The following is a 25,770-nucleotide window of genomic DNA, read 5'->3' as shown; positions in this document are numbered from 1 at the left end:
ACGTTTAGGCCTAAATTCTTGTAATGCCTTTTATTTTGGGGGAAGAAGGCAGGATTGCTGCTATGGCTAATGAAGTATGGGCATAGCATTGTTGGGAGAATCATACGGATGCAAAAAAAAACATATCTGAAAAGTCTGAGAGTAGGGTTAAAAATCTGTGTACATTTTCATACATCTGATGAAAATAATTCTATATTCATAGTTACGATTTCATCAAATGTGGTACTGAGTGCCTCTGTCGGAGCCTAAGCTATTAAGTTCCTGGGCATTTTTCTGTTAATCTGCATAAGAAGTATATATATCTTTCTGATATGTTATTATATGATATGCTGTGATATATGTCCGATGTTAGTATTTTGATGTCCTTTATGAGTACTACTGAATTATGGAAGTGCAAATGTTTTAACTTGAAATTTAGGTGAAATACACTTTTTCATGCATATTAAAAAAAAAAAAAGCAACACAGTTTTAATCATTTTGGCAGGTTAGTGTTACCTTTTAGGAAGTTCATAAGGTTTGTGTGTATTTGAAGAGGGTAGCTGGAACAGAATGGGGACTTCATTTCAGCTTCATTACTCTATTCACTGCTGGTGAATGCAATATGCTTTTGCAATATGTCACATGCTTTCAATATTTTGCAAAATTATTCAACTTATTTACAGTAACAGTACTGCTGACTTATATATTCATAACAGTTTGTTTGAACCTCCTGTGACTCTAGTGATATTTGTAGAAGAGGCTGTGTACTAAAAGCTGTTGGTAGATTGTCTGCTGAAATTATCCCAGATGTGAAGTGAACACAAAAGCAAATCAAGTATAATGATCCTCTCATACAAGTTTGCTGAAATCAGTTTCACCCTATCTATGAAGAGAAATTTGCAAATATAAGACTGCTTTGACGTTTCCTTATAAGTGTTTATTCTTAAATATATTTTTGCAGTGGCTTTGCCTCCAGAGAAGACAGATGGAGTTTGCAGTGGAGATGAAAAGAGAGCAGAAAAAGAAAATGACACGCGCACAGGTTCCAAGAAGCAACTAAAATTTGAAGTAAGTCCTCTGTATTCTGAAGTTACACTGTATTGACATAATTAAGGTAGAAGAATAACTTGTGGATCAAATAGTGCCCTCTGATGCATGTTTATATCTTCTTCCAATTGTAACAGGTAAAGTATAAGTGGCACAAGTCAGTGTCTTACTGTTGGTGGTGTTGTTCCTTTAGACTAGTACGTTTTATTTCCAGGTTTGGAGCAGATCAGATTATGATGACTCCTTGATAGGCTCTGAAATGTATAGTAAGAAGAGGTGTTCATTGTAACCCTCTATCCTTTCAGAAATAATTTATTATGCTATCTACTATGTTATCAAATCTTTAAATTGGCTTTTGTGGACTGTTTCATATGGTTGTGTAGAAGATATTTGTGAAAGCTTCCTTAGCCATCAGATTTCTGTGCCTGGGCCTGCAAAGTGAAACATCCCTCATATACTGCAGTGGAAATCCATCAGATGGCAGGAGAAAAAGGATCCTGGGGGGTAATAAGTTGGATGGTCTGTTTCCTTGCATACTTAAAAAATAAATAAAAAATAATAATAATAGTCATAAAACTGCCAAACATTGTGCACAGTTGGCAGGTTTTGTTTGTATAGAGAGTGATTTAATAAATACGAGTACTGAAACATGCTGTCATCCAGGTAGAGCGTTGTCTGTCTTGGTGAACAGAAAGATACTCTGGCACTGGCAAGAAACAGCACGAATTTTCATCTCTGCACTCCAGCAGATGTAGCAGGCTTCTACCTTTCAGCACTGTCAGCCTGTCACAGTAATGAGCTTTGCATTCCTCAATTGTTATTTAAAAGACCACACAGCCACCTTGCAGCATGGCTTGCGTGTTCATTTCCTTCTCTAGAGCAGGCTTAGCGGTCTGGTGCAATTTATTTTTTACTGTTTTAAGGCTGATTAAAAGGAGGTACTGTTCCCATAGGCAGTTCAGGCGTCACTAGATGCTTGTGTGCCTTCTGGAGGGAGGTGACTTTCCCTGCCTTTTTTTTGCACAGCAGTAACTCTTTTTCTAGGCACATTTTATATTCTCCCTTGAATAGCAGAGATTTGCAGACAGGAAAGGCATGATAAATTGCAATTAACAGTGCCTTGATATTAGAATGTTGGAGGACACCTGTCAACATGTTTGGTGCCCAGTGTAGCTGGAACTGCACCGCAGCGGCAGAGTCTGTGTTTGTTCCCAAGTAGTTCTTGGCATGCCATAAAGGTTAGCACTTGGTACCAGGCTCTATGACTAATGCAGGGAAGATTGCCATGGCTCTTAACTAAGCAGAGCACATCCTCACATAAAGATGTTATGTTAGGCAGTGTGGGACAGGGAAGGATTAATGTGTGGCAAGGAACCAAGTATTGATATTTTTTCCCCTTGTTCTACAACTGAAAGTTTTCCAACTATGGCAGGTAGGGGCTAAGAGATCAGTAAATGTTTAAAAGGTATAAAAGAATTAGAAAGGCAAGTGTTGAGACAGGAGTCTAAATGTGAGGTGAACGCCATCCGGCTTTTAAAGGTGCTGGGAATGTTTGTGTAATCCGAAGCGGTGTTTCCACAGCAGAGTGTGGGGCACTTGGCAGCTTTCAGCCGGGCTTGTTACAAGTGAGGGAAGACTGCCTTTGAACTCAGCAGGGGACATGGGGGACCGGGAACTGCTGTTGGGAATTGGTTTCAAGTCAGAAGATCAACCAGGTATTTTGATCTCTGTCATGCTGAAGCTATTTGGAGTTGTTTATTTTACTTACATACAGTGGCTTTAATTTTAATTGCACTGTAACTTTTCTGTTTCACCTTGTTGTGGCTCAGGATTATTCTGACTGCACAGGTCTTGAGAAGAAGCAAACGATTTGCACCCAGGTGACTGGAGTCAGTCAAAGTGCATCCTTTGTTCTCGACTGAAGGCTCGGTTTTGGTTTGGGGATTTTTTCCTGTAACAAATTGCTTCTTCCAGGCTTTCCCCAGCTCACACTCCCCAGCAGAAACACAGTTAGAATCAGGACAGGGCTCCGCTCCCAGGTCGCTGCTCCCTGCCAGCTCCGTGGTGTCGGGCCACGCTAAGCAGCAACCTGTGGTGTGGGCAGCCAGCATCTGCAGCCAGGACGGGTCTCAAGGGGGGATTTGTGCTGTGTGCCCATTTCGTGTTCGTGACTACTGGCTCTGTGGTCTGCTGCCTCACGCTGTGAGCCTGTTTCTGTTATCTTTCTCTTCCTGAGTTAAGCTGAGTTTTCTTTCTCTCTTTTTAAGGGAGAAATCTTATTATATTCCAACAGCTTCAGGGAGTAGTTTTCTTGTACCTTTTTGTGTTTTCTACAATGAAGTAGAAAACATCTCACAGATTCCCAGCAGCCTGGCCCAAAGGAGTTAGGATTATCATGTTATTGTGATGAGACATCTTCAGTGGGGTGGACGCCCCCCAGGACATATCCTGAAGCTTCCTCCCATGAGGGAGGGAGGAAGGAAGGAAGGAAGAAAGCAAGCAGCCTTCTTCTACAGAGTCTTCTCTGCAAACAGGCCTTTTGCTTTAGGTAATCAGCTGCTCTTTGCATGTTTCTTAGGAATTGCAATGTGATGTGTCTGTAGAGGAAGATAACAGGCAAGAATGGACCTTCACACTGTATGACTTTGATAACAACGGAAGAGTCACACGCGAGGTAAGCGAAGTGCAGCTGCCCTTTTGTGTGCAGCGTTTGCTAACTAGAGAAGTGTTTTATAACAGGAACGTTTTTTCTTCTATGAAACAGAGGTGTCCTGCCAACTTAAACAGCAGTTTCCATGGACCCTTCCCTCCTAGAAAAAATCCCACCGGTAGTTTACTGTTTTCAGATGAACTGTACCACTTTTAAGATGGTTGTTGTTAATATCTGGGATTAGCCTTTTAAAAAATAGTACTGGCATTTGAGGGGGAAAATATCTGAAACAACTGAACAACTAAACACATTGTCAAAATAAACCCCTGCAAATGTATATTGTTCTGGCTTCTATCCTGCTTTTCAGAGTTAAGCTAACCAAATAGCAAAGTTGCTTTCTGAAATTCTTTCCATGTAGGACTAACTATACTGTTCTGTTGTTTTCATGAATATTAGGCTGATCTCTGCTTTCTTTAGTCTTTACTCTCTAAGTATAAATGGTTTTGATGATACTTGCTGCAGGACCACAGTGAATGCCTGTCAAAGCACACCTGTGTGTATTTTTATTTTAATCGGGATGTCTTCAAGTTGTATTTGCTGCACAAATAAGAAGCCAAATAACAGGATGTATACATTAGTGTACAGTCCATTTTCAGAACTATTTCTATCTGGATAGAATGCAAGTTCTAGAAGAGTGTCTCTTATTGAGATTTACCACAATGCGCTGTCATTGATTTTTGGTGAAGCATGTTTACTGGCTTCCATGCCTTCAGATAATCAGCTGAAGATTGACAGTTTCTGCCTCTGTAGGCTATTACACTCATATCTATGGAAATTACTAAGAACTGATGGGAAGGTGTAGGGTACATACCGAAAGTGTAGTGACATTAGACCACTAAATGAGGGCAGACATTTCTCCTAGAAGACTGAAGCAAATATCTTTCAACATTTCTGAACAAATTGCCAAATGGTGGTTCAATGTTTTTAACATGTGTTTGAGCATCATTTCTAAGCTTTTTCTTTTTGTTTCTGTTCTGGTAGACTTTGAATAGTCAAATGAAATCTGTGCCCCTCATACAAGGCAATAGGCAGATGAAAAGTTACAGGCCAACCCCAGAGTTTCCAATGGGAACAGAAGCTGGAGAGAGAGGGCAAGGAGGAGGAGAAAAAAAGTCTTAACATATGAGGAACTGACACCAGAAAAATTAAGTAACTTGCCTGAAGTCTCACAAGAACCCAGTGGCAGACTGAACCCAGATCTTTTGAGACCCAAGGCCAAGTCTTCATTACAAGATTATGTTGACTTTCAAGAATGGGGGGAGGGAGAAATGGACAGACAACAAAACACAACAGAACCCAAACCCACACACATGGATGTCCTTTACATGCAGGCATGGAGTTCCCAATAATATTAGCGGGAGTTCTGTGTGGTGAACGTAACAAGAATATGCTTTTAAGTGTGTATACAATAATTATTTGTGATTATGTGGTACACCAAAGGGCTTAATTTGACTGTACTTAGAAAACATGTTACAGCCAAATTCTACTTCTCCCTGGTACAAGAGCAGACTGCAGCTTAACTGAAACCAAATATGTGGGGGGATTGAAAATTATACTACCCTGAGGTCTGGAGGTTGCTATATTCAGGCTTGAACCTGTGCCAAAAAAAATCCTTTTAACCAAGGAACCAAATAGGTTGATAATTTTCAGCTCTTTACATGTGACCAAAGATAGTAATAATAGTGTACACCATTGCAGAGTTTTCCAGTTGCATTACTTCTTTTGCAAGCTGTTCCAATGTCATTTGTATAAAACATCTTTTTGGTTTTCCTTTGTTGAATCCAGATGCAATTTAAGAGTTGTTTGTGCAAGAATAATGAATGATAGCTCATAGATGATGTTGGCCACAAAAGAGGATTTTCTGTCTCTTCATATGATGTAGAATTTCTCATTCTATTAGGCTCTGAGACACTGGCAGTCAACATAGTGGGCTTGGTCCTGTAGTCTGTTAAACAGTTCTGCTCCTGATCCAGCAAAGGGCTTAACAATGGCGGATGTTAAAAATGTGAATAGTTTCAATTAAAATGAATGGGACACATGCTTTGAGTTAAGGGTGAGGCACATTGCTGGATCAGCGACAGAACGGACAGTCTAAGGAAGAGGGGTGAATTGTACTAGTGCCATTTAGTAAACTGAAGTTTACTAAAAGCATTCAGTAAACTGAAATGCTTTCAGAACTGGTCAGCTTGTCTAAACAAAGGTCCAGTATTCTGTTGAGAAAAGCTTAGTGTGGACCTTTTCCTCCTCCTTTGAAAATTTCACTTGACTGTTGTGGATTTACAGCTGGATGAAATGAGTGAGATGAAATTTCTTAAGTCAGTTTTCTATCTGTAGATTTTGTAGTGCTTTAAAAAGAGAAGTCAGCGTTATCATCCTTGTTTTTCATGTTGGAAAAGTGAGAGACTGGAAAAGGAAGTGACTTGTCCATCCACATCCATTTCATTTGATTGAAACTCATTGTTAGACTTCGTGTTTAGAGAGTTTCTAAATGAATGCACAGTATAAAATCAAGTTTGTAAGAGGCATGTAGGTGGGGTGCAATTTTGCAAGTGGACTAAGTGCTTTATTCATTAAAATGTTTGAAAATTGTAAATAAGATATGGATTTAGTTACTGGATAAAAATTCCTGTGGGTTTTACACAATGACAAATCACTGCAAGAGCATTCAAATTCCATCTTAGTGAAATTTCTTCTGGATCTTAACAACATCTTCAGAACTTAATACTGCTTTGATTTTCTCCTAGAGTCTGTATGACTTATTCCCTAGTTCTTATAATTAGAAATTCAGATCTAGTCATGCTTCTTGAAGGGATACACCCATTATGAAAGCGTAAGTATTGGGATAGCAAATTAGAAAATTAGCATTAGTGTCTTTTCTTAAAATACTGCTTTTTCTGTCATATAAAATGACTGTTTTTCATTCCTTTTGGTGTAGTAGGAGATAACTTTTCCTGCTCTACTATGTATATTACAAAATTTGGCTAATAATGTTTCCCTTTGTTTCATAGGCCATAAGAGGACAATTCATTATGTACTGCAGGCCTTTTTAGAACTGACAGCTGCACTGTAATTATCTTCATACGGATATTTGTAATCAGACTTGAAACTTGGATAATTTAACTAATGTGTTTTGATCCATGAGGTTTTATATTGAGCTCTCTGAATGTAATTATACTTCATAAACACCAGCCATTTTTGTGCAATCAGTTCTTTCTTGGAAAATTTAGTTTCTTCGGTGAGTGGCTGAATAGAAATAAGCACACAAAAAGTTGTCAGGAGTATAAAAAAAATGGTGTGAGGGGATTTCTTCTATTCTGGTTGTTGAATAGATAGCGAGTGAAGCTGCTTTCAGTTTCCAAATAAGAATGATTCAAAAATTTACATGATCAAACAAAGCTGATGTTGCAGTAGAAACATCCTGCTGTATGTAAAAATCAGACTACAAAGAAAGTACAGATAAGACATTTGTACTTTTCTTTTTCTGAGGGAAAGGTAATGAACTGATATTGATGTTTCTCTTCATGCATTTTTAATGCTAAAAATGTTCTTTGTATCTTACATTAAATACCCATTTTTTTCTTTTGTGTTTCCTATCTTTTTTTTTTTTTTTTAGTTAGTTTTGCTTGTATCTTCTTATGAGTGAAAAGGCATGAAGTTATTTCTGCATTCAGAACTCAGCACCAAATCTTTGATTTGGAGAAGGATACTAACTTTTCTGGGGCTAGCATTTATCAGCCTGACCCTTGACTTGAAAGTTGCTGTTTTTCATTTGTCACTATTACATTAACTCATGATAAAGAAGCACCAACAGAACCAACAGAGCCATGGCTATCTGTATTAGAGGGACTGTCATATAAGCCGTTAGATGTGGTGGGTTTGCACAAGAAAGAAATGTTAAGACATTACTTAATTTTTTGGTTTTGAGTTGAGTCAAAGGCATCTTTCCCAGACATGTTATAAAGAAGCAAACTGATTTGTTCCTCTCAGTGTTTTTTTTTTCCTTGTGCAAATATCCCATTCTGTTAAATTGCGCTGTAAATTCAGCTGTAAAAGCCTCTTAGTTTCCTCTCCAGAATCTCTAGTTTGCTAACTAGTCCTATGATGATAAGCTACACTAACACTGGGATAATATTCATTAGAAACAAAAAATTACTACCTGGAATAAGGACTATCTCAGCAACATGAGTTCTGTAAGGAATTATGAATACCTAAATGTAAGGAATGATATCTACTTAAATGTAACTTGCTTTTGTTCTTTTTTGTGGACCCGCTACTTTCTCTGAAGGTTCTAAATTCCTGCTGATCTCTCGAGATCTGTAAAGAATTCTGCAAAGAAACGCATGAGTGCAACATACACGTGTAGCTTATACTGTACGTTTTTTAATATTTCTAATGCAAGAATTTCTGGCAATCTGTTAAAGTTGCTCTTTGTAATATGCTTTTTTTGTATTGGCTGCTTGATAAAATAGGATGTGAAAAACATAAAGATTAACCCTGTTAAATACTTCAGCCCTGGAAAAAACAACTGTAGCATTCAATAAGCAAGACACAACTAAATCTGGGTATGGCATTTGCTGGCTGTTTGGACACTACAGAACAAAAGCCTTTGTTTTTCCCTTTGTGGAAAAATATCATAGTTTCAGTTTTCTTACTTGATTAAAATAGCTATCCCAGCAGAAATTCTGTGCACTAGAAACCTTTCAGAACTCGTTTGGATTCATATAGCTGAATTCCTCACTAAATATAATCAACTTGCTATAACGGAGAGAAACCTTTATTTTCTTACTATTTTTTCTCTTTACCCATTCAGAATAGAAGTTTAAAAATCCACAATGATTTTTAAGTAGAAATGGTTTAAAAGTTCATTTAAGGGTAAAACTCATATATTTAGGAAAGTGGGAAGCACTAAGAAAAATCCCTTCTTTATTTTTCATGTAAAAAGGAGGGACATTTGAGAAGTGTGGGATGGAACTTTGTACGGGAAGTGCCGAGCAGTCTTAAGCAAAGTCATTGCAGAATCACATGACTAGAAATACATTGTGTAGAAAGGTTGGATTCTTTCATAGGTGATCTCTGAGACGTGCTGGTTGGTGTACCACAGGAGATGAAAATTGAACTGGTTTTTGTTCTTGATTCTTGACAATGAATTTCTTGAGGATGGTGAAATGCTCAAGCTGGTGGGTGCAAGGCAAAGCTCTGTCAGTGGGTTCAACCAGTTCTTTAAGGAATTTAAATACAGATAATGTTCAATGGGACAGCTTTCAAGGGGAGCATAAATCACCCCAGTCTCCTGTCAGGCTACTGGAAGATGAAAATTCTTTAGGGGGTAAATATAGGCAGAGCTGTAAAATACAGTTTTTGTAACATATTGTAATGGTCTAGTGCTACTAATTTGGCCAGAAGCCATTCCCATTGTTACCTGCCAAAAAGAGCTGCGAGAAGGTAGTTTTAGTCACAGTTTGAAACTCATTGGAAAAGACAGTTTCATTCCTACCAGATCAGTGCCTTAAGGAATTTGGATGTGAAGCAATAACTGGACAGCAACATGAGGTTCAAGCTGCCTTGTAGCCAGTGCCTACTCCACCAGGACTTTGATAGATGATAGAGAAGTGAATGGCCCAAGCAGACTTGTTTGACCAAATCAGAACCGTCAGTTCACTAGGATTTCCAACCCCAAATTAGGACCACAAGTAAATGAATCCTATAATAACAATGTTATTGTTGGTATTTAAAAGATCAACATAAGCATTAAGTGGTTACTTAAGGATATCCCTAACCTCGATCTTGGTATATATCCAGTCTGACGACCACGGTTATTCAGTGCCAAAATGCAAAGCAGCTCAGATTGTCATGGAAGAAGCTGGGTATTAAACATGTAATGAAATGGAGAGGCAGCAGAGCGTAAGGACATAAGGTGTCTGAATACCTTTTGCAGCTCTGAAACTTCTTGGTGCCTGGACATAAATTTGGGTTAATTCAGGCCCATCTGGCTGAGGAGTGCAAGTTGTCCTGACATGATGTGTGTGTACGCATATTTCTGACTTGCCAAGTATGTGTCACAAGTGCTGCTTCTGGCCTTCCCTGACAGCATTTGGAGTACTTCTAAAATTGCTGAGTCAAGTGGCTTGAAAGACCCTCACAGAGCAAAAGGGACAAATTGTATGACAGTTAGCAAGTTAAACCTCATCACTAGAAAAACCTAACTTAAAAGGACAGTGGGATTTATGACTGCATGTCTTTGCCTACTGAAGTAAACAAATAAGTAGATGATCAGCTTCTGCAAACATCTGGCCTAGCTGAAAAAAGGGGAGGGGGAGAGGTTACTGTGAATGAAGGAGTTGATAATAACCTGTTGATAGTAGTCAGAAAGAAGATGCCCTGTTGGGTAACCAACAGCTGTTAAGGAATGTATGGGAAAGGCTCCTTTCACTAAAGTGGTGAGTGTGTGAAGCCCTGTTAAGAATAAATGCGGTGCCTAAGTATTCTGCCAAAAGGGAAGGCTTGTTTTGTGGAGGTGTAGGAGGATAGCACAAGGCTTCTAGAACATAATTTATGGAGGGTATATAGAACAACACGTGTTTGTTTGTGTTCTTGCTTGGTTGTTTTTTTTCTTACAGATGAAATAAAAATACAGCCCTTCAAGCTGACTGTCAGATATGGCTGTGTCTATTTAGAGGTCTGGCTAAGTTTCAAATTAGGGTGGAAGTGTGAAAAGTGAGATGTGTTAAAGAGCTGTGACGTGACTACCAGATTGTCACTGAGCAGTCTTTTCCTCATTCAGCCTTTAGACAGTGGTCCTTGTGAAGGGGATGGGAAGTGGCTATTGGTGTGGTAGTAACAGCACATTTATAGAGACTCTTGTGGCAGTGGTAGAAAAAGTACTGCAGATTGTGCTTTTTATGAATGTTATCTTCATTCACATATCTGGAGAAATTTCACTGAGTGCAGGGGAGTTAGAAAAGGGTACACGTTAAGACAAAGTCTGGACCCTCTAAGATTTAGTTATTCATTCTGCCTATTGACCTGGAAGATCATTTACTGTAAAATCATTTGTCCTGGCCATAACATCAGTATTTCCCTAAATTCTGTGTGAGCAGAAAGCTAGTTAGATAATGAGAAATGTGTGATATATTGGCTACTGAAGTGGCGTTTCTGCTGGGACCCATTAGGGCAAACTGAACTTTGAACTGCCAATGTTCTGGGAATGATCCCTAGCAAAGGAAGATCATAGAGATTTTGTGTTTTTATAGACCTGACTCTTAATCCTCAGAACCTCATATTTAACAAAGGATGATTTCGATATTTCTTCTGTGCTTTCAGACATCTGGAAAATGCTTCACTACTATGATAGATCAAGGAATAGGAAGACCAGCCTTGAGAACTTCTTGGTTATACATTGAATGGGATCCTTATAGCTTTCAGTAACCAGAATGCCTTGTCCTTAAGCTGGTGCCCAGAATAAATTTAGGTGGAATTTGTTTGGGGAGGGGTACTGAGCTGAGAGATCTTCTGTCCATCAGGGCAATTTAAGGTAGTACCCTATTTGAGCCTGGCTGGAATAGATAAACATGAGAGACCTCTGAGCATCACCAGCTGCTAAACAGGGAGAGCTGCAGTGTTTCTTCTGTTTGAAATAATCAGCTTATAAAAACTGGCTAGTGTTCTTTCTGATACAGTTAGTTGTGTAAGCATTTGTTCATGCCCCATTGACTTCAAAGACGTGTGAAGAATGTTCTGAAATAGACCGGAATGAGTACTTTCTGCTGTTCAAAAATGTAAGTGTAGAATTAGTATGAATTTTGCGAAGTAAGCTAGACCAGGGTAAAGATTTGGTAGAGTGACATTTAGACTATTTCCAAACCTGAGGCTTACAGTTCTGTCACATCACTTACTAGTTTTCTTCTATTTAATCAACTAGTTAGTTATGCAAGGAAAAAAAAAGAAAATAGTAGTAGTAAGGTTTACTGGAGATGTAAAGTCCAATATTTTCCTCACTTTCCATATTTGACTTGGCCAAGTGAATCGCAGTGTGAATAATTATCCCTGGGTTCATTTTCACATTATTGTATGTTTTTGTGTTTCAATCCAACTGTAGGATATTACCAGCTTGCTTCATACCATCTATGAGGTAGTTGATGCATCAGTAAACCATTCTCCTAGTTCCAGTAAAACCCTGCGAGTGAAACTTACTGTGGCACCAGATGGCAGCCAGAAGAAAAAAAGTATCTTGTTAAATCATACTGGTAAGGATGTGCACTCAACCGTTGGAAAAAAATATGAAAAATTTTCAGGGGCTCTTAAAAATCCATCTTTGTATTTTGTCAAAACAAATAAATATATACTTAAGGCAAATACTCTTGTGGGTATTGTAAACCTCATGAATCTGTTTTAAGATCTCAGGTGCAAAGCTACTTACACTTTCTTCTATGTATGTTAAGCAAATTAGGGCTCCCTCTCCTGATTGACTTTTTCCTCTTGGCAGCAGCAAGAACCCATGTGTTGTGCAATTGCATTTGCATATCGTGAGGCAGATTTAAGGCCTTTTCTATTTGTACTACTTTAACTTTGATATTACAATGCTCAGCTTGTGTCAAAACAGGTATAGCGGTAAAAAAAATGCTTCTTGCAAGCGCATAGCTATCACTATTGCGGATAAGAATAAACAATTAAGCATAACTGAACTGTATGAGTCTGCGCATGCAAATTGAATATTTTTCTATACTGGAAGAGGTTGCCATTATGAAATGGCTTATACTGTGATGGCTTATTCACTTTATTTTCACGCTAATAATAGCTATATCAGCATAATTCTTTCAGTAGGTTAAGTAGTACTAAATTAAATATTTACAGTATTTAATGTAGTACTTCAATAGAAAATATGGGCACCTTATCCAGAAGGAGAGCCCTGGCATCTCATTTTTAATATATACATCCACTCAGTCAAGTGCAGACATAAGCAAATTTTCACTGCTGGAAAGCTATGTCATGCCTTAGTACCGCACTGAGCTCCACACTACCGAGCCCTCCTGAGGGACGACTATATCAGTGTGAATGTGGCTCCATTTAACCTACCACATGGCTTTGAGCCCAACCCTGATTAATGTTCCAGAGCCAAGGTTATGTCTGCCTAAAATCTGCCCTGTGGACAAAAGCACTTTTAAGAAGGTTACATGAAAGGATACATTACATCTTGATCTATGGACAAGAAAAAACGTATTTGCCATGTAGCACGTTAGTTATACTGATTGGCAAGGACAGTGATGTGAGAATATGTACTTCTTGTTGGCAGATTTGCAGAGTGCCAGGCATAGAGCCGAAAGCAAAGCCAATGAAGAATTAAGAAGCTCTGAAAAGAAGCAGCAGCGGGCTTCTCTCAGGTAAGGTAAAAGAGCCCTGTCTCCTGAGAATCACAGTGTAGCTTTGAGGAATCCTCAACTATTGATTAATTTTTATTTATTTAAAATTATGTTAAAAAAGCGGACATTAGAAGATTTTTCTCCATGGAACAGGCAGCAGATTCCATAGTTGGATACTTCATATAAAAAAAGCAGCAACAACCTTTTAATTGCATTTTAGGATTTTTTTTTAATTTATTTTTTAAGAAAACTGTGGTCCATGTTATGTTTTATTCTGTTGGCTCTTCGGGGTACAGCGTCTGTTTAGATGCAGTCTGCAAATGCAATATTTATTAATGGAGTTTAAGCAATGTAGCATAGCCTTTTGGCTAAAAGTGCCCTAAAATCCTTTCATCTTCATAGGTGCCATCTCCTGTCTGTCTCTGTGCTCCTTCCAACCCATCTTTTTCATGGGTCAACTCAGTTAGCTCCAACCTTTATTAACTCAGTGCTGTTCACCAGGCCATAACTGCTTCTCCTACTGCCTTTCCTCCTAAAGGAAGCACCTTTGAGCTGGCACTGGGTACAGTACTGAGCAGAAGGAGGGAGAAAGGGGGCTTGTAATGAGGGGCAGACAAAATCAGCTTTGCAGAAAACAGTCTTCGGAGGGCATGTCCTGCAGAGGAAGCAGCAGCAAGAACTTCCAGTACACTGCTGGCTACAAGTTCCTTTCTGCTGAGGTGGTTCTGGTTACAGCAGCTGTAGGGTGACTCAATCCCACTTACAGAATGTGTTTGTGCAGTTGGTGGAAGTAAATTCACATGCTATCTCACAGTGACTTAGCAGTGTGGCTGACTCTGCTGACTCCCATTTGCCATAAACCCTGCTTCCCCACTTCCACATCAGCTTTAGGACAGCTTCTCCCTGACAGTATTAGGTATTAAGTAGCACCTATGTAGGAATTAGCCTGCTTGCTTAGAAACAGTGCATTTATTGCAACCTTGAAGAAAAATTAGGATCTTTTATTTTTTTCATAAGATTCAGTATACATTTTACCACTTGAAAAAATATGTCTGTTGTCTTTCAATGGAATCCTGCCCGCGTAACTCAGAATGCACCTATTTCCAGTGAAGCACAAGCACAGTAGTTTCTTTTCAGCTGCAGGTACACTTGAAGCCACCTATAGATTAGATAAAAAAGGGTTTTTAGTTCTTCCCTAACAGAATATACAATATTATTTTGGATGCCAGTCCTGAACAGGCCTTTTTCCTCTGAAAATGTATAATCTTGCCTTTTGCAAGGCTAGCAACAATACATATTTACCCTGTTATCATGACTTCTTTCTAGCTGATAGATATTACCTGAACTGAACTTCAGAGTATGTGATAGTTATTTGCAATGTATTTTTCAAGTATTAAAATTTGTTACAGCTAAGAAAAATGTTCCTCTCTTAGTTAAGTGTAGGTGTATTATTCCTTTTCCGAATTTGGTATTTTAATGGATAGAAAAACAAGACAAAACCAGGTAATTTTGATACATTAAAATGTATCAATATTTTAATGTAGATCTGTTGCTCCAAACAGGTCATATCAGTGTATAGGTTCCATTTGTTTTAGGATTTTCTATTTCATGCTAAGGCAGAGGGAAATGTTTACTGCAATGCAATAGTAAAGATACTGAGTTATTAATTGCATTTGTTTATTCAGCTGCAAATTAAAAAAATAATAATCCAGTTTTGGCTTTCCATGGATTTAGGTATATTTGTCCAAAATAAGGGTATTGAGTTTAATAAATTTATCAGGAGGAGGAGCGTTCAGTTTTATTAGAAATTACAACAAAAATATGCCTCCCTTTTCTGGACAGAGTAAAAATATTAGTAAGTTATCCCATTGAGTGAATGCCAGTAAGATCAAATTTCAGATTAGAAAATGGCTTATAATCTGTTAGCAACTCTGTACAAAATCTCTTTCAAAGTAAAGAGCGTTCAATGTAAACTAAAGAATACTCCACGTTTTTGCCTGCTGGCCTAGATGTGGTGCTCTGATTTCCTTTCCCAAAAACAAGGGCATGCCCTGTGTGAATTCAATGACTGTTTCTGTTTGATAATCTATTGCAAAAATCATCTCTTGGATTGAAGTCCCTCGCTCATCCACCTTAAAATCCTGTTTTTGCAAATGTAGTGGTTTTAGGGATGGCAGCCATTTCCATTTATATCCGCAGGCACAAAGACATCAAATATTGGGGTAGAATCTTGACTCTGCTGCATTTGTCCTTCTCATCATTTTTTTCAGAGGCTTCCTAGACAGGACGTAACTGTATCTTTTGCTGAGCAAATCAGCATCAACACCTGACAGTTTTTGTTGCATCTCATTAAATGTGGACAGGACAAACAATTGAGCCACTGTCTATGTTGCAGAGACGTTCATGCACTCTGGCCAAATTGCTAACCAACAGGAAAGGTTCCTGAACCGCATCACTGTCTCATGATACTAGCAGAGAAACTTACCCTGGAGAGCAGCAATGAGAACTTGTGAGAAGTGCACACATTTCACAAATTCAGTCACTTAGGAATTCTACCCAAGATGTGATTAATATTCAAGATAAAATGGATAGGAATGTTTTTATCCTGAAGGTGGGAGATAAATGGGTTAGATTTTTCATGTGCTGGAAGCTACAGGCAGGAGTTTTCACCTGTAGGGCTAATACAAGTATCAAGATCAAGCAACTAGATTCATAGCTATCTTGCCTGACATGAGTGGTAGAAAATGGTGGTATAAGAGGACTGGCAGGCAACTTTGTGGATTAGATATCCTACTGCAATTCTAGTTTGCTCAGTTTAGTGCAACAGGGAAAATATGATGCACACCAGACTCCACAACATCTTCATTTTACCACCGATGCACATTCTGTCTCACTTTCTTTCCTACTTCAGTGAGTTCTCCCTGGCTGCCTTAAGCTCTAGGTTATCTGTGAGTGTAGCTTTCAGGACATGTCCTTGCATTTTTGTGCTCAGCACTCTGCCATCGCTCTATTCCCTTTACCCCTGTCTTGCTGCGTACTTGCCATCAGAATGACACTCCAGCACAGGAATTTTAGAAAGGGCTTTCATACACTCCACAAGCACTTAAGCAGATGCCTTTCATATTTAAAAATAAAACTAAAACTAAACAAAACAAAAACCAGTAACAACTATGTGTATTCTTACACCCTGCGCGTGATGCATACTTGATGTATGCCTGGGTATTCTTATATACGTGCAGAAGAGCATTGTAGGGTTGGATGCCAGATGCCTCCGTTCTCAGCAGTACTTTAAGTTCTCTGACAGTGGAGCACATCACTCATCAGTGTATAATTGCTTTGTGATGTATATTTGCATTGCTGAACATCATCTTGCGTGTAAGAAAGCTATTAGAATGCAGGGCTGTGGCAGTATTGGCATAGCTTCTCTTCAGTGTCTTGATGAGAGATGGAATTTATTACAAAAAAGAAAAAGGTTCCCTGTTAACTTCGTTTTCAACAGAGAGTGCAGTATACAGTGTTGTTTAATTGTGGTGGATCAAACCCAATAATATTTTTTCTGGGTTAACTGCACTGTCTTTAGCACATATGTGCAAGTCCCGATGGTTTCTGTAGGCAACTCATGCCTGGCAATATCAGTTAGCTAGGTTCTATCCCTAGAGATCTGTAAGTTTACTTTCTAAAGTGGAACAATCTATAAAGGTGTGTCTGAGCAGGTAATATACCAAGTTGACTGTGTATCCAAAAAAAAATAAAGAAATGTGGACATTCCCTCTTTTTTGACATTACCGTATGTCACTTCCAGAATTCGAAGCTGACTCAGTCTTTAAAGCTTAGCTGCTTTCCTTCAGACTCTCCTTCATTCAGGAGGCTCGACCTCTATCAAAGTAGAGTAAAAATGATCTTCCAGGTAGGCCAAGTCTTATGACATCTATCAAAGAAACTGTAGACCTGTATCTTACAGAGACACTGGAAACTCAGTTCTGTAATGTCCTGAACAGTCTGAACCTAGACCTGGAAAGCAGTTTGCGCTTAGCAGTTTGGTCTTAGAGGCTGAAGTATCTGGTGGTTCTTATCCTATTTGTTATATTGAAGATATATTACTCATATCTGCAGAGATTCATTTAAATTGCTGAATTGTTGGGCATTATAAGTCACAATACTGTAAACCTCTAGCAGATTTTTTTCTGCCTCATAAATGAATGGTATTTCAGATATTCATTCACAGGAAATAGTTCTGCTATAAATAAAATTGCAAAGCTGAGCAGGAAAAGGAGCTGAGATTCTGAAGCCAGCAGCTGATTTGACCTTATTAATTGTATTTCAGAAAGCAACAGTTACCTCCAGGTATCCTACCAACACCTTCTCTTCTCAGCTTCTCTCTAGTTAGTACACCTGTGCTGTTGTCTGTCTTTCCGAAGTAGATACACATGAATGTTTATCTGACACAAGGCTCACCCCAGCACTTCCCGACAGCAGTGGGAACAGTCGTGATTCAAACAGCAGGTTTTCTTTGGCATATCCAGATTAAGGAATCAGTAGAATGATTTGGCCCTAAGACAGACTATAATAAACCCTTGAAGCATTTTTATTTGTTTTTGCTTGTGTGATGCAATTTGAAAGCCTCCTTTGCTTTGCAACATCGGGGTGAATTTATAGGAGGGGAAAGAACAGTCAGTTCAGGCCTATCGACTTAGCAAATTCGGTCATCCAGAATTTCAGGCATTTGTTGTTTCTTTGTGAGCAACTCCTGTCACTTCAAAGGGCCTATTAGTTGTTGGTTTGCAGATGGTGATAACAACTTTAAAGAAGTTCTGCTGAATTGTAATTTTGCTTCCTGCTGACAGATATCACCAGAGTGAGAACAATCCAGAGCAAAGTGGGTGCTACCGTCATTGTGTTGATGAGAACATTGAAAGGAGAAACCACTATTTGGATCTTGCAGGAATAGAAAACTACACATCAAAGTTTGGGCCAGGTAATTTGGTAATTTATGTTGCAAGCTTTTGGTCTTTTCTTTCTTCAGTTGAATGTTCCACGAATTTTGAAACTGTGTGATTTGTTTGTAGTAACTTACTGAAAGAAATAGGATTGTGTGTATGCTGCAAGGTAATTACTGGTGATGGTGGAATCACAATGGAGTGGCTAATGTACTGCAAGTGTGCTTTGAAGTACTTGTTTGTGTAGCTAAACTTGGAGGAGAGCCTAGGAGAACAATCTTTACATCTGAATTAGTAAGTTTAGTCTATGGGTGAGGTGAGGACTGAATTTTGGATAGCGGAGGTCATTCCCGAGATGATACCAGCATCTATTGTCACATGTTTTTTGTACTCATTACAGACTAAAAAATCAGAGAATGTGGGTTTATACCTGGAATTTTGCCTTCTGTCCCCCAAATTAAGGGGATTTGGATTTTCCTCCCTTTCTCTGTCCTCTGTCAACTTCTTACTATTCCACTCACAGTTATTTTGTTGAAATTCAAATAGATGGTGAGTAAGAGAACGAAACGTAAAGACTTTTAAAGATATATACTTAAATATATTTTTATATATGTAGGTATGTGTGTGTATTATTTACTAATCAGAATGATTAAATGTAATTAAACTAGACAGCTATAATTGCATTCACTTCCTTAGGAAAAATTCACTCTGCTGATAATGCTATCCCTGCCAACTGCGTGCTACTAATTAAAACTTTGAAATACTAGATGACTAACTCAGCTTGTTATTTTCTAGGATCTCCTCCAGCAGCTCAAAAACATGACCCACCAAGCAGAGTTGTGAGTCAGACTAGATCCCGTTCTCATGAACCTGAAACCTTCCATGCTCACCATAGGAAATCTCAAGTGGTGGATCCGAGCCACATCAATCTAGCTGAGAGTTCATATGCCAAGATTGCAGAAATTCAACAGAGGCTCCGGAACCAGGAATCAAACAAGCACTTTGTGAGGTCTCCCAAGGCCCAGGGCAAAAATGTTGCTCCTGTGCATCCTGGAAGGGCAGTAAGAAACAAACCTTTTCAAGGGGGGCCCATGCCAATGGCTTCCCCAAGTGCACGGGTGGGACAGAATCTTCCTTACCTCCCCTTGCAGTCTCAACAGGTTCACAAGAAGCATAAGCAGAGGGCAAAAGAGAATCACCAGATGTGCAAAACCTTCCAGTCTCCAGGGACAGTTGTGGAAAAGGAACATGTGAGAGACCTGCCCACAGTCATTTTGTATGAAGGCCAAGTCGGACAAATGATACAGAGGCATGAACACCACCACCACCACGAGCATCACCACCACTACCATCATTTCTACCAGACATAAAACAGATCCCACAACAACCTCCGGGAATCATCCCATATGAAGGAAGCACGTTCTTGTGACACCAGAACTAAGGCATTACTATGATTAATATTATTGTTACTCCATTAATATTCAGCTAGCATTTCTTTTAGAGGTTATACGGAACTCTTGAAACTTACCCTATTTATATGTTGTGGAACTGCATAGCTTACTTAAACAACTTGTGGATTTTTTTTTTAAGTGGCTTGTAAAACAGCAAACAGCCATAGATTTTGAGCTGTGATTTAATGCAGGTCGTCAACGCACTTCTTTACAAGTACTACTTCCATTGTAGAAGGAAAGATACTTCAAACACTCTTGCAGACATCTAGCTTACCAGTCTGCTGTATGCCGGCTGATCGCACACAAGCCTTTTATCAGGGGAGCAATGTTCGAAGGTTTGGACTCCAGAGATGCTCAGAATAACAGAAAATACAAACAGCTGCTACCTCTAGTATTATTCAGATTTTATTTTCTTTTTATTGATTGTAATGTGCTACAGGGGAAATTTTAATATACTGCATTCATGTAGCCTGTTTGTGTTCACATCCTTTCAAATTATCTTAATTGCAAAGAAACATTAGCTATACTTGTCAACAGAGCTACATTTGTATGACTTACACTTTATTTTCTTTGAGACTCTTCACTGACACAAGTACAGCCTGTTATATACTAGGTTATATTTAAATACACTTCCTTTATTTTAGTGTTTTTTTTCTTTTTTTTTTTTTCTCGTTTACTCTCCATTCTGTTTGGGGTAACTATTTGAAAAGAGGAGGATGTGAAATGGTGTTTTCAAAACCATCAGTAGACTTAGTGCTTGGGCCATAAGTATAATTCATGGGGGGTTGGAAAGGAGAGGGGTTGTTTGGGGGGTTTGTTTTGTTTAAATCCACAGTTCTTTTTTTTGAGAAAGAATTGAGGAAAATATACTTTCTCACTTTAAATGTTGGCAAATATATATAAAATATAAATATAAATATATATATATAAATATGCACACTCTCAGGTACATTTTGTTGTGTTTTAGAAATCTGTGGTTTGACTATTAACATTATAATTTTTTTTTCCCATAACAGTGACATTTTGAAACACATGCCATGGCATTTTCTTAGTTGCCTCTGATTTAAATTTCCCCAGCGCCTACCAGTTTGTGCTTCTGCCATTTCAGAGACAATTCAACATGTGAAAAAATAACGTTCACAGTCATTCTGGCCTCTTCTACTTTTTTCGTATCAAAGGGCTTCCATTCCGTGAAGGAGATTGAGACCATACTTACAAGACCTTACTGGCTGTTGAGAAATTTGAAGGTCAAAAGCAAATTGGAAAAGTGAAAAAAGGGTCAGTACATTCAAGTTTTACTTTCTATGGGGCCCAGATCTATAATCCATTCAGTTGGGTTTTGTACAGATCACTACTTTGCAAGTAGAAAGTGACTGAAAAATGCCTACGTTGCTTTTGGAACTTTGAAGTAGAGAACTCATCATAAAAATATAACTGTTCTATCAAACATATTTGCGTTTCGTTCTAATTATTTTAAATGTTGTGGTATTTTGCCTATAGTATATATTGTAAAATGTAACTATCCCACATTGTTTTAAGACCTTTATAATTATTATTTTTTCTGACTAGAGTTTTCATCAGTCCAAAATGGAGTTTTACCTTACTGCTGACCAATTTTAGAGGGATGTTGCCCTTTCTAAGAACATGGAGACATCAACTTTTAAAGAAAAAGTTGAAAGCCTTGCTTTCTTGTGAAATTGGAATAGAATCACTGCTTCTTGGTAATTAGGTCCATCTCTTGTCTCTCTGAATCAGCAGTTGTTTAGGCTTATTGTCCTCTCTAAAAAATCTGGTTTATTTTATTTTTTTAAAGCTGTCAACAGTGTGTTCTGTTAAATCTAACAAAATGTTTTTAAAATGTGTTTGATCTGTGTGACAACTATACTGTTCTGTTTATTTTTTAAATTCCTAAAGTCCAAAAATATTTATATGCAGAACTCTCTGTATTGAAAATATGAAAAGGCCACAAATTTGGTTAGTTACCACTGAGTTGTTCTAGTCTAAGCCTTTTTTGCTGCTTGTGTATCATTCTTTTTCAATGTATATATAATTATGGACTGCAAAAAAAAAAAAGGCATTTATATGTCTAGTAGAAGGAATAAGCTTATTTATATTATAATGTTAACGAAGTCTGATGTATTCAAGTGACTTACGTTATACCGCATGCAGACACAAGTGTACATTCCATCTAAGAAGGGATGCCATGCTATTTGTTTTGAAAACATAATTAAAGCTGTTCTCTTTTCAGTAGAGCATATGCCAGAAAGACTGGGAGGTGGGAATTATTTCCTAGTCCATTTTTCTAATGCAGAACACTGCTCAAAACAAGAAAATGTTCTGGAAAACTAGAGTGCTTTCAGACCTGTGGTGTTTTCTACAAAATGGCTGCAAAGGGGCATAAATGCTCTCTCACCCAAAGATATATTTGCTAGAAAAGATAACAGCACTAATAACAAAATCCCATCTGAATGAAAAGTGTGCAGTACTAGCCATGCAAGTGAGCTTTGAAATGCAACACAACTGACCATTGGATATAACCTTAAGTTGATTTGTTTGGTTTTATTATATTTGGAGATTCAAAAGGCAAATTCAAACTTATTTAGATCCTGTGAAATACATACAAATTCTAATAATGTGGCATCCCTATACTAAAACTTTACACCAGCTGTGTATGAACATACAGTATCTAAATACTGTGTTGCAGTTGTGTTATGTGCATTAAGTGTGAATAACATATAGCACAGTTTCTTTTCACAGAACCCTAAGTTTCCGTATCTTTTAAAAATGTTTGCTTTTCAGTATTTTGTATAGTAAATATAGATGGTTTTGACTAAATGCTTTATTTATTTAACAGCAAAAACTGTGCCAAGAGAACCCCCTGTTAATTAAAGTTTTACTAGTTCAGAAAGTATATTTCCTTCTTCTTCTTGTGGATTTCAGGGGCTTATTGCAATTGCTGTCAGTGCTTGTAGATCTCACTGATGAAAGAACTTGTATTAACGTTTTTGGGAATAGGATCAGGCTGTAAGTTATGGACTGGGTATGCTTTGGCTTTATAATTAAACTGTCAAGTTTAAAAGTTAAATTTCTTGTCCCTTATTATTAGAGCTGCATTGAGTAACTGATTTTTTCAGTTTATTAATTCTGAAAACCTTAAAAATTATAATTTATTTTGGGTTACTCAAAACTGTGGCCAAATCTAAATTTAAAATAAATTAGTTTCTGGTCAAACAAAACATTTCGTTTCCAAGGGGAAAAAATATATAAATATTGTCGCTATTTAAAAGTAAAATGGAATGGCACAAAGTCATTTCAAATAAAAACTCCAGCCTTTTCACCTACTTTTTCTGTTTTTACACAAAACAATTCAACAAAATGAAGCCAATCCCAAAATTTGCACTATTTGCTGAAGAAAATTTCAACTGAAAAATTTTGCTCAGCTCTACCAGCTACAATTTTGGGAAAGCCAGGTTTTTGAAAATACAGATTGCTAAGCTCTTCTCACAGCTTCATGTCCACCTAATACCAAGTCAACAAAGCTAAGGATAGCAAAGTAAAATCTCTATCCCAGTGAAATCTCTAGCAAGACTTCCAGATTATCACTGGCTTCTGGGTGCCTATAATTTCATTCCAGGAGAATGGGTTTGAAGTCTATGTAACGTGCAGGCAGTGATTTCAGTGTTTATTTTAATGCATCTTACTGGTGATAGTTCTGTAGTAGCTGATAGTAAATGAAAGTTTGTAAGAGATCAAGCTGGTGAATTAATTAATACTCATGTCATTGGAGGATCTGAAGGCACTTCCACACATTTTTCAAACATCCACACATCATTTAGACACCACTAGGGATTAAGACCCAGTTCTGCCCATGGATGGTGAAGTACAGCCTCTCCTGGCATATTGGCAGACCAGCCCCTTAAGGCAAAACCAGCTTTAAAAGCCACGTTATCTTTGACCTCTAGAGCTGCCTTCCTACCCTAGTCATCATGAGTACAGAACAGCTGGAGTATACTGTATAGCTGGAGAAATAACTTAATGGAAAATTTATATGTGTGTGTGTGTGTGTGTGTGTTTGTACTAAAATGTGTCCTCTGCTGGCAGTTAGTGACTGCCACAAGATGGATTCTGACAGAGGCGATCTCTTATTAGTGGGTAACTACTGTGTATGCTCAACAGTCGACAGGTTGCCACACAAATGTATAGGTATGATGAATGCTTACTGTTCTCCACATGTCATTGTGTACCTCAATTATTGAGTGACAAATTTCATTTGTATTCCAATTAACAGGAAAGTTAGGCCCCTTGGGGCCTAGGTTACACTTGAGAGAATTCATCATGCTAGAAAATTTGCAAAAACATTCAACATAATTTTCGCCTGGAGTGTAGGCAAGAATGTTCATGTTTGGAAATGTGTCAGCTAATCAAGTCTCACCTTTAACTACCTTGATGTAATTCATCAAAATCTGAAAATACTCTTTCAAACATGACTTATTCATGCTTTCAGTGGGAACCAAGTCATATTCAGCATCATGTTGTCGGACTTTTTTTTTTTTTAATATACCAAGCAGAAACATGTTAGAAAATCTATGAAATAAAAATGGAACTTAATATGTTTTCTACACAGCTTCTGGAAGATTTCTTCTCTAGTGTACTTAGCAGCAAAACCAGCTTCAATTTATCACATAATGACTTATTTTCTTCAATATTTGACAGCTGTTCAGTTGATTTAATTTGGAAGGGGGGTGTTTTGGGTATTTTTTTTTGCTTGTACACATTTGAAATGTGCTAAAAATGGGCTAAAAGGAAAAGATGTAGAAAAGCAAATAACTTTATATACAAATTATTCAGTAGGCATTGAACTGCATCTTATTTGCAGTTTGGATCACAGTTATTAAATAGTGATGTTTTCAATGATGCTTTAATTTACTTTTGTATTCCTATATAATTATAGATAATTCAATCCTACTGAGCTAAAATGATAGAAATTCTGTGGATGGTATCTTCTAATTTCTTTCTTTTAAAATATCAGGATTTAAGAACTGTACAGATGGATTACTGTGAGGTTTAGAGCTGTGAAAAAAGACTGGCAAGAGAAAGATGGAAAGAGTTGGGAAGTGTGGGGATAGTGAAGAACCGTCTACCAGTAGGGGGAAAAACAGCAAAGAGGTAGGAAGATGTTATATGGAGAAGAAACTATGTTCATACTACTTTTTTTGAATCTCTTATGGTACGTTTATCACTCACAAAACAGCGACAATAGTTCATAGAACATTTTTCATGGGGAAAGCTTGAAAGACTGTCTAGAAGAGGTCTATCTCCAGCGTGCAGCAAGAAGCACCAGGAAGGGAAGTTGCGGATAATCACCACCGGGGCTGTGGCAGAATAAGAAACAATGTCTTGCGTTCCTGAGTCTCTGCCCAAGCTAAGGGAATTTTTTTCAGAAGCTGGGGTGTTTCTACAGATGTTTTCAATATTATTCAGAATATGCTTTGAATAATAGCACCAGTTCCTTTTCTTTTTGATTACAAACACACATAAGTTGGAAGCTTTGTGCAACACTTGACCAAGTCTATCTGTTTTCTAAATGCTAAGCGCTAACTATACCTTGGAAATCTACTGACAAAAAGTCTAATTCTGATATCACATGAAATGGCAGATTGGACCATACTGATTGTCTCGTTAGCTTGGTATTTCAGGGTCTGAGAGTAGGAAGTTCTAGAAGTTTCATATGAATGTTGAAGACAATGTTAAGGGGCTTTATAAAATTGGCAATGGGCAAACATTAACCTAACAATGTCAGGCATACTGTTAATTATGTGCACTGTGCTTTCTGTTCTTTTTGTTTGTTTGGTTGGTTTTGTTCTGTTTTGTTGTTGTTGTTTATTTGTTTGTTTTTTCCAACACACAAAATGGGGTTTGTGTCTTCCTTTGAGTGCCTAGTCCATGATGAGCCTGTACTTTGTGGATGAAGATGAGGGGTTCAGATCCTTCTGGTGCTGAGTGCTTATTCTTGCACTTAATCGTTCCCATTCTGTTCTGCTCATGAAGTGCAGCACATTGAGGCTTTGTGAATTTTCTAAGAAAACACCTCATCAACTGGGCCAAATTTGTCTCTAGATTCACAAATGGAAGCCAGGAGAACCCCATGCCTGTCTTTGAATTTGGACCGTCAAATGCAGTTTGCTATATGAGTCGTCATCTTTTCTTGTACTAATTTCAGATATTTGATAAGCTCTTTTTATGGTTTACAAGTTTAAAAAGACAAATAAAACTTTGTAGATTAAAATGTT

The 25,770-nt window shown here is 37.9% G+C and overlaps 1 protein-coding gene across 3 annotated transcripts in view; it reads left to right on the top strand.

Moving 5' to 3' along the window:
• The window catches only part of NKD1 (NKD inhibitor of WNT signaling pathway 1), a 181,556-nt gene extending 155,786 nt beyond the window's left edge, over positions 1-25,770 (top strand). For 2 of the 3 annotated variants that reach the window (XM_048075372.2, XM_067004460.1), the window contains 6 exons: positions 941-1,047; positions 3,605-3,700; positions 11,832-11,979; positions 13,026-13,113; positions 17,937-18,067; positions 18,825-25,770. In XM_048075372.2, the coding sequence (XP_047931329.1) occupies positions 941-1,047; positions 3,605-3,700; positions 11,832-11,979; positions 13,026-13,113; positions 17,937-18,067; positions 18,825-19,399 (1,145 nt within the window). In that variant the 3' untranslated portion in view covers positions 19,400-25,770. The remainder of the gene's footprint in view (positions 1-940; positions 1,048-3,604; positions 3,701-11,831; positions 11,980-13,025; positions 13,114-17,936; positions 18,068-18,824) is intronic. The other variant, XM_048075373.2, reaches the window with a different exon arrangement.

The sequence above is a fragment of the Anser cygnoides genome, chromosome 12 (genome assembly GCF_040182565.1).
Source record: "Anser cygnoides isolate HZ-2024a breed goose chromosome 12, Taihu_goose_T2T_genome, whole genome shotgun sequence".
Taxonomy (NCBI): Eukaryota; Metazoa; Chordata; class Aves; order Anseriformes; family Anatidae; genus Anser; species Anser cygnoides.
This window is presented reverse-complemented; position numbering and strand designations above follow the sequence as displayed.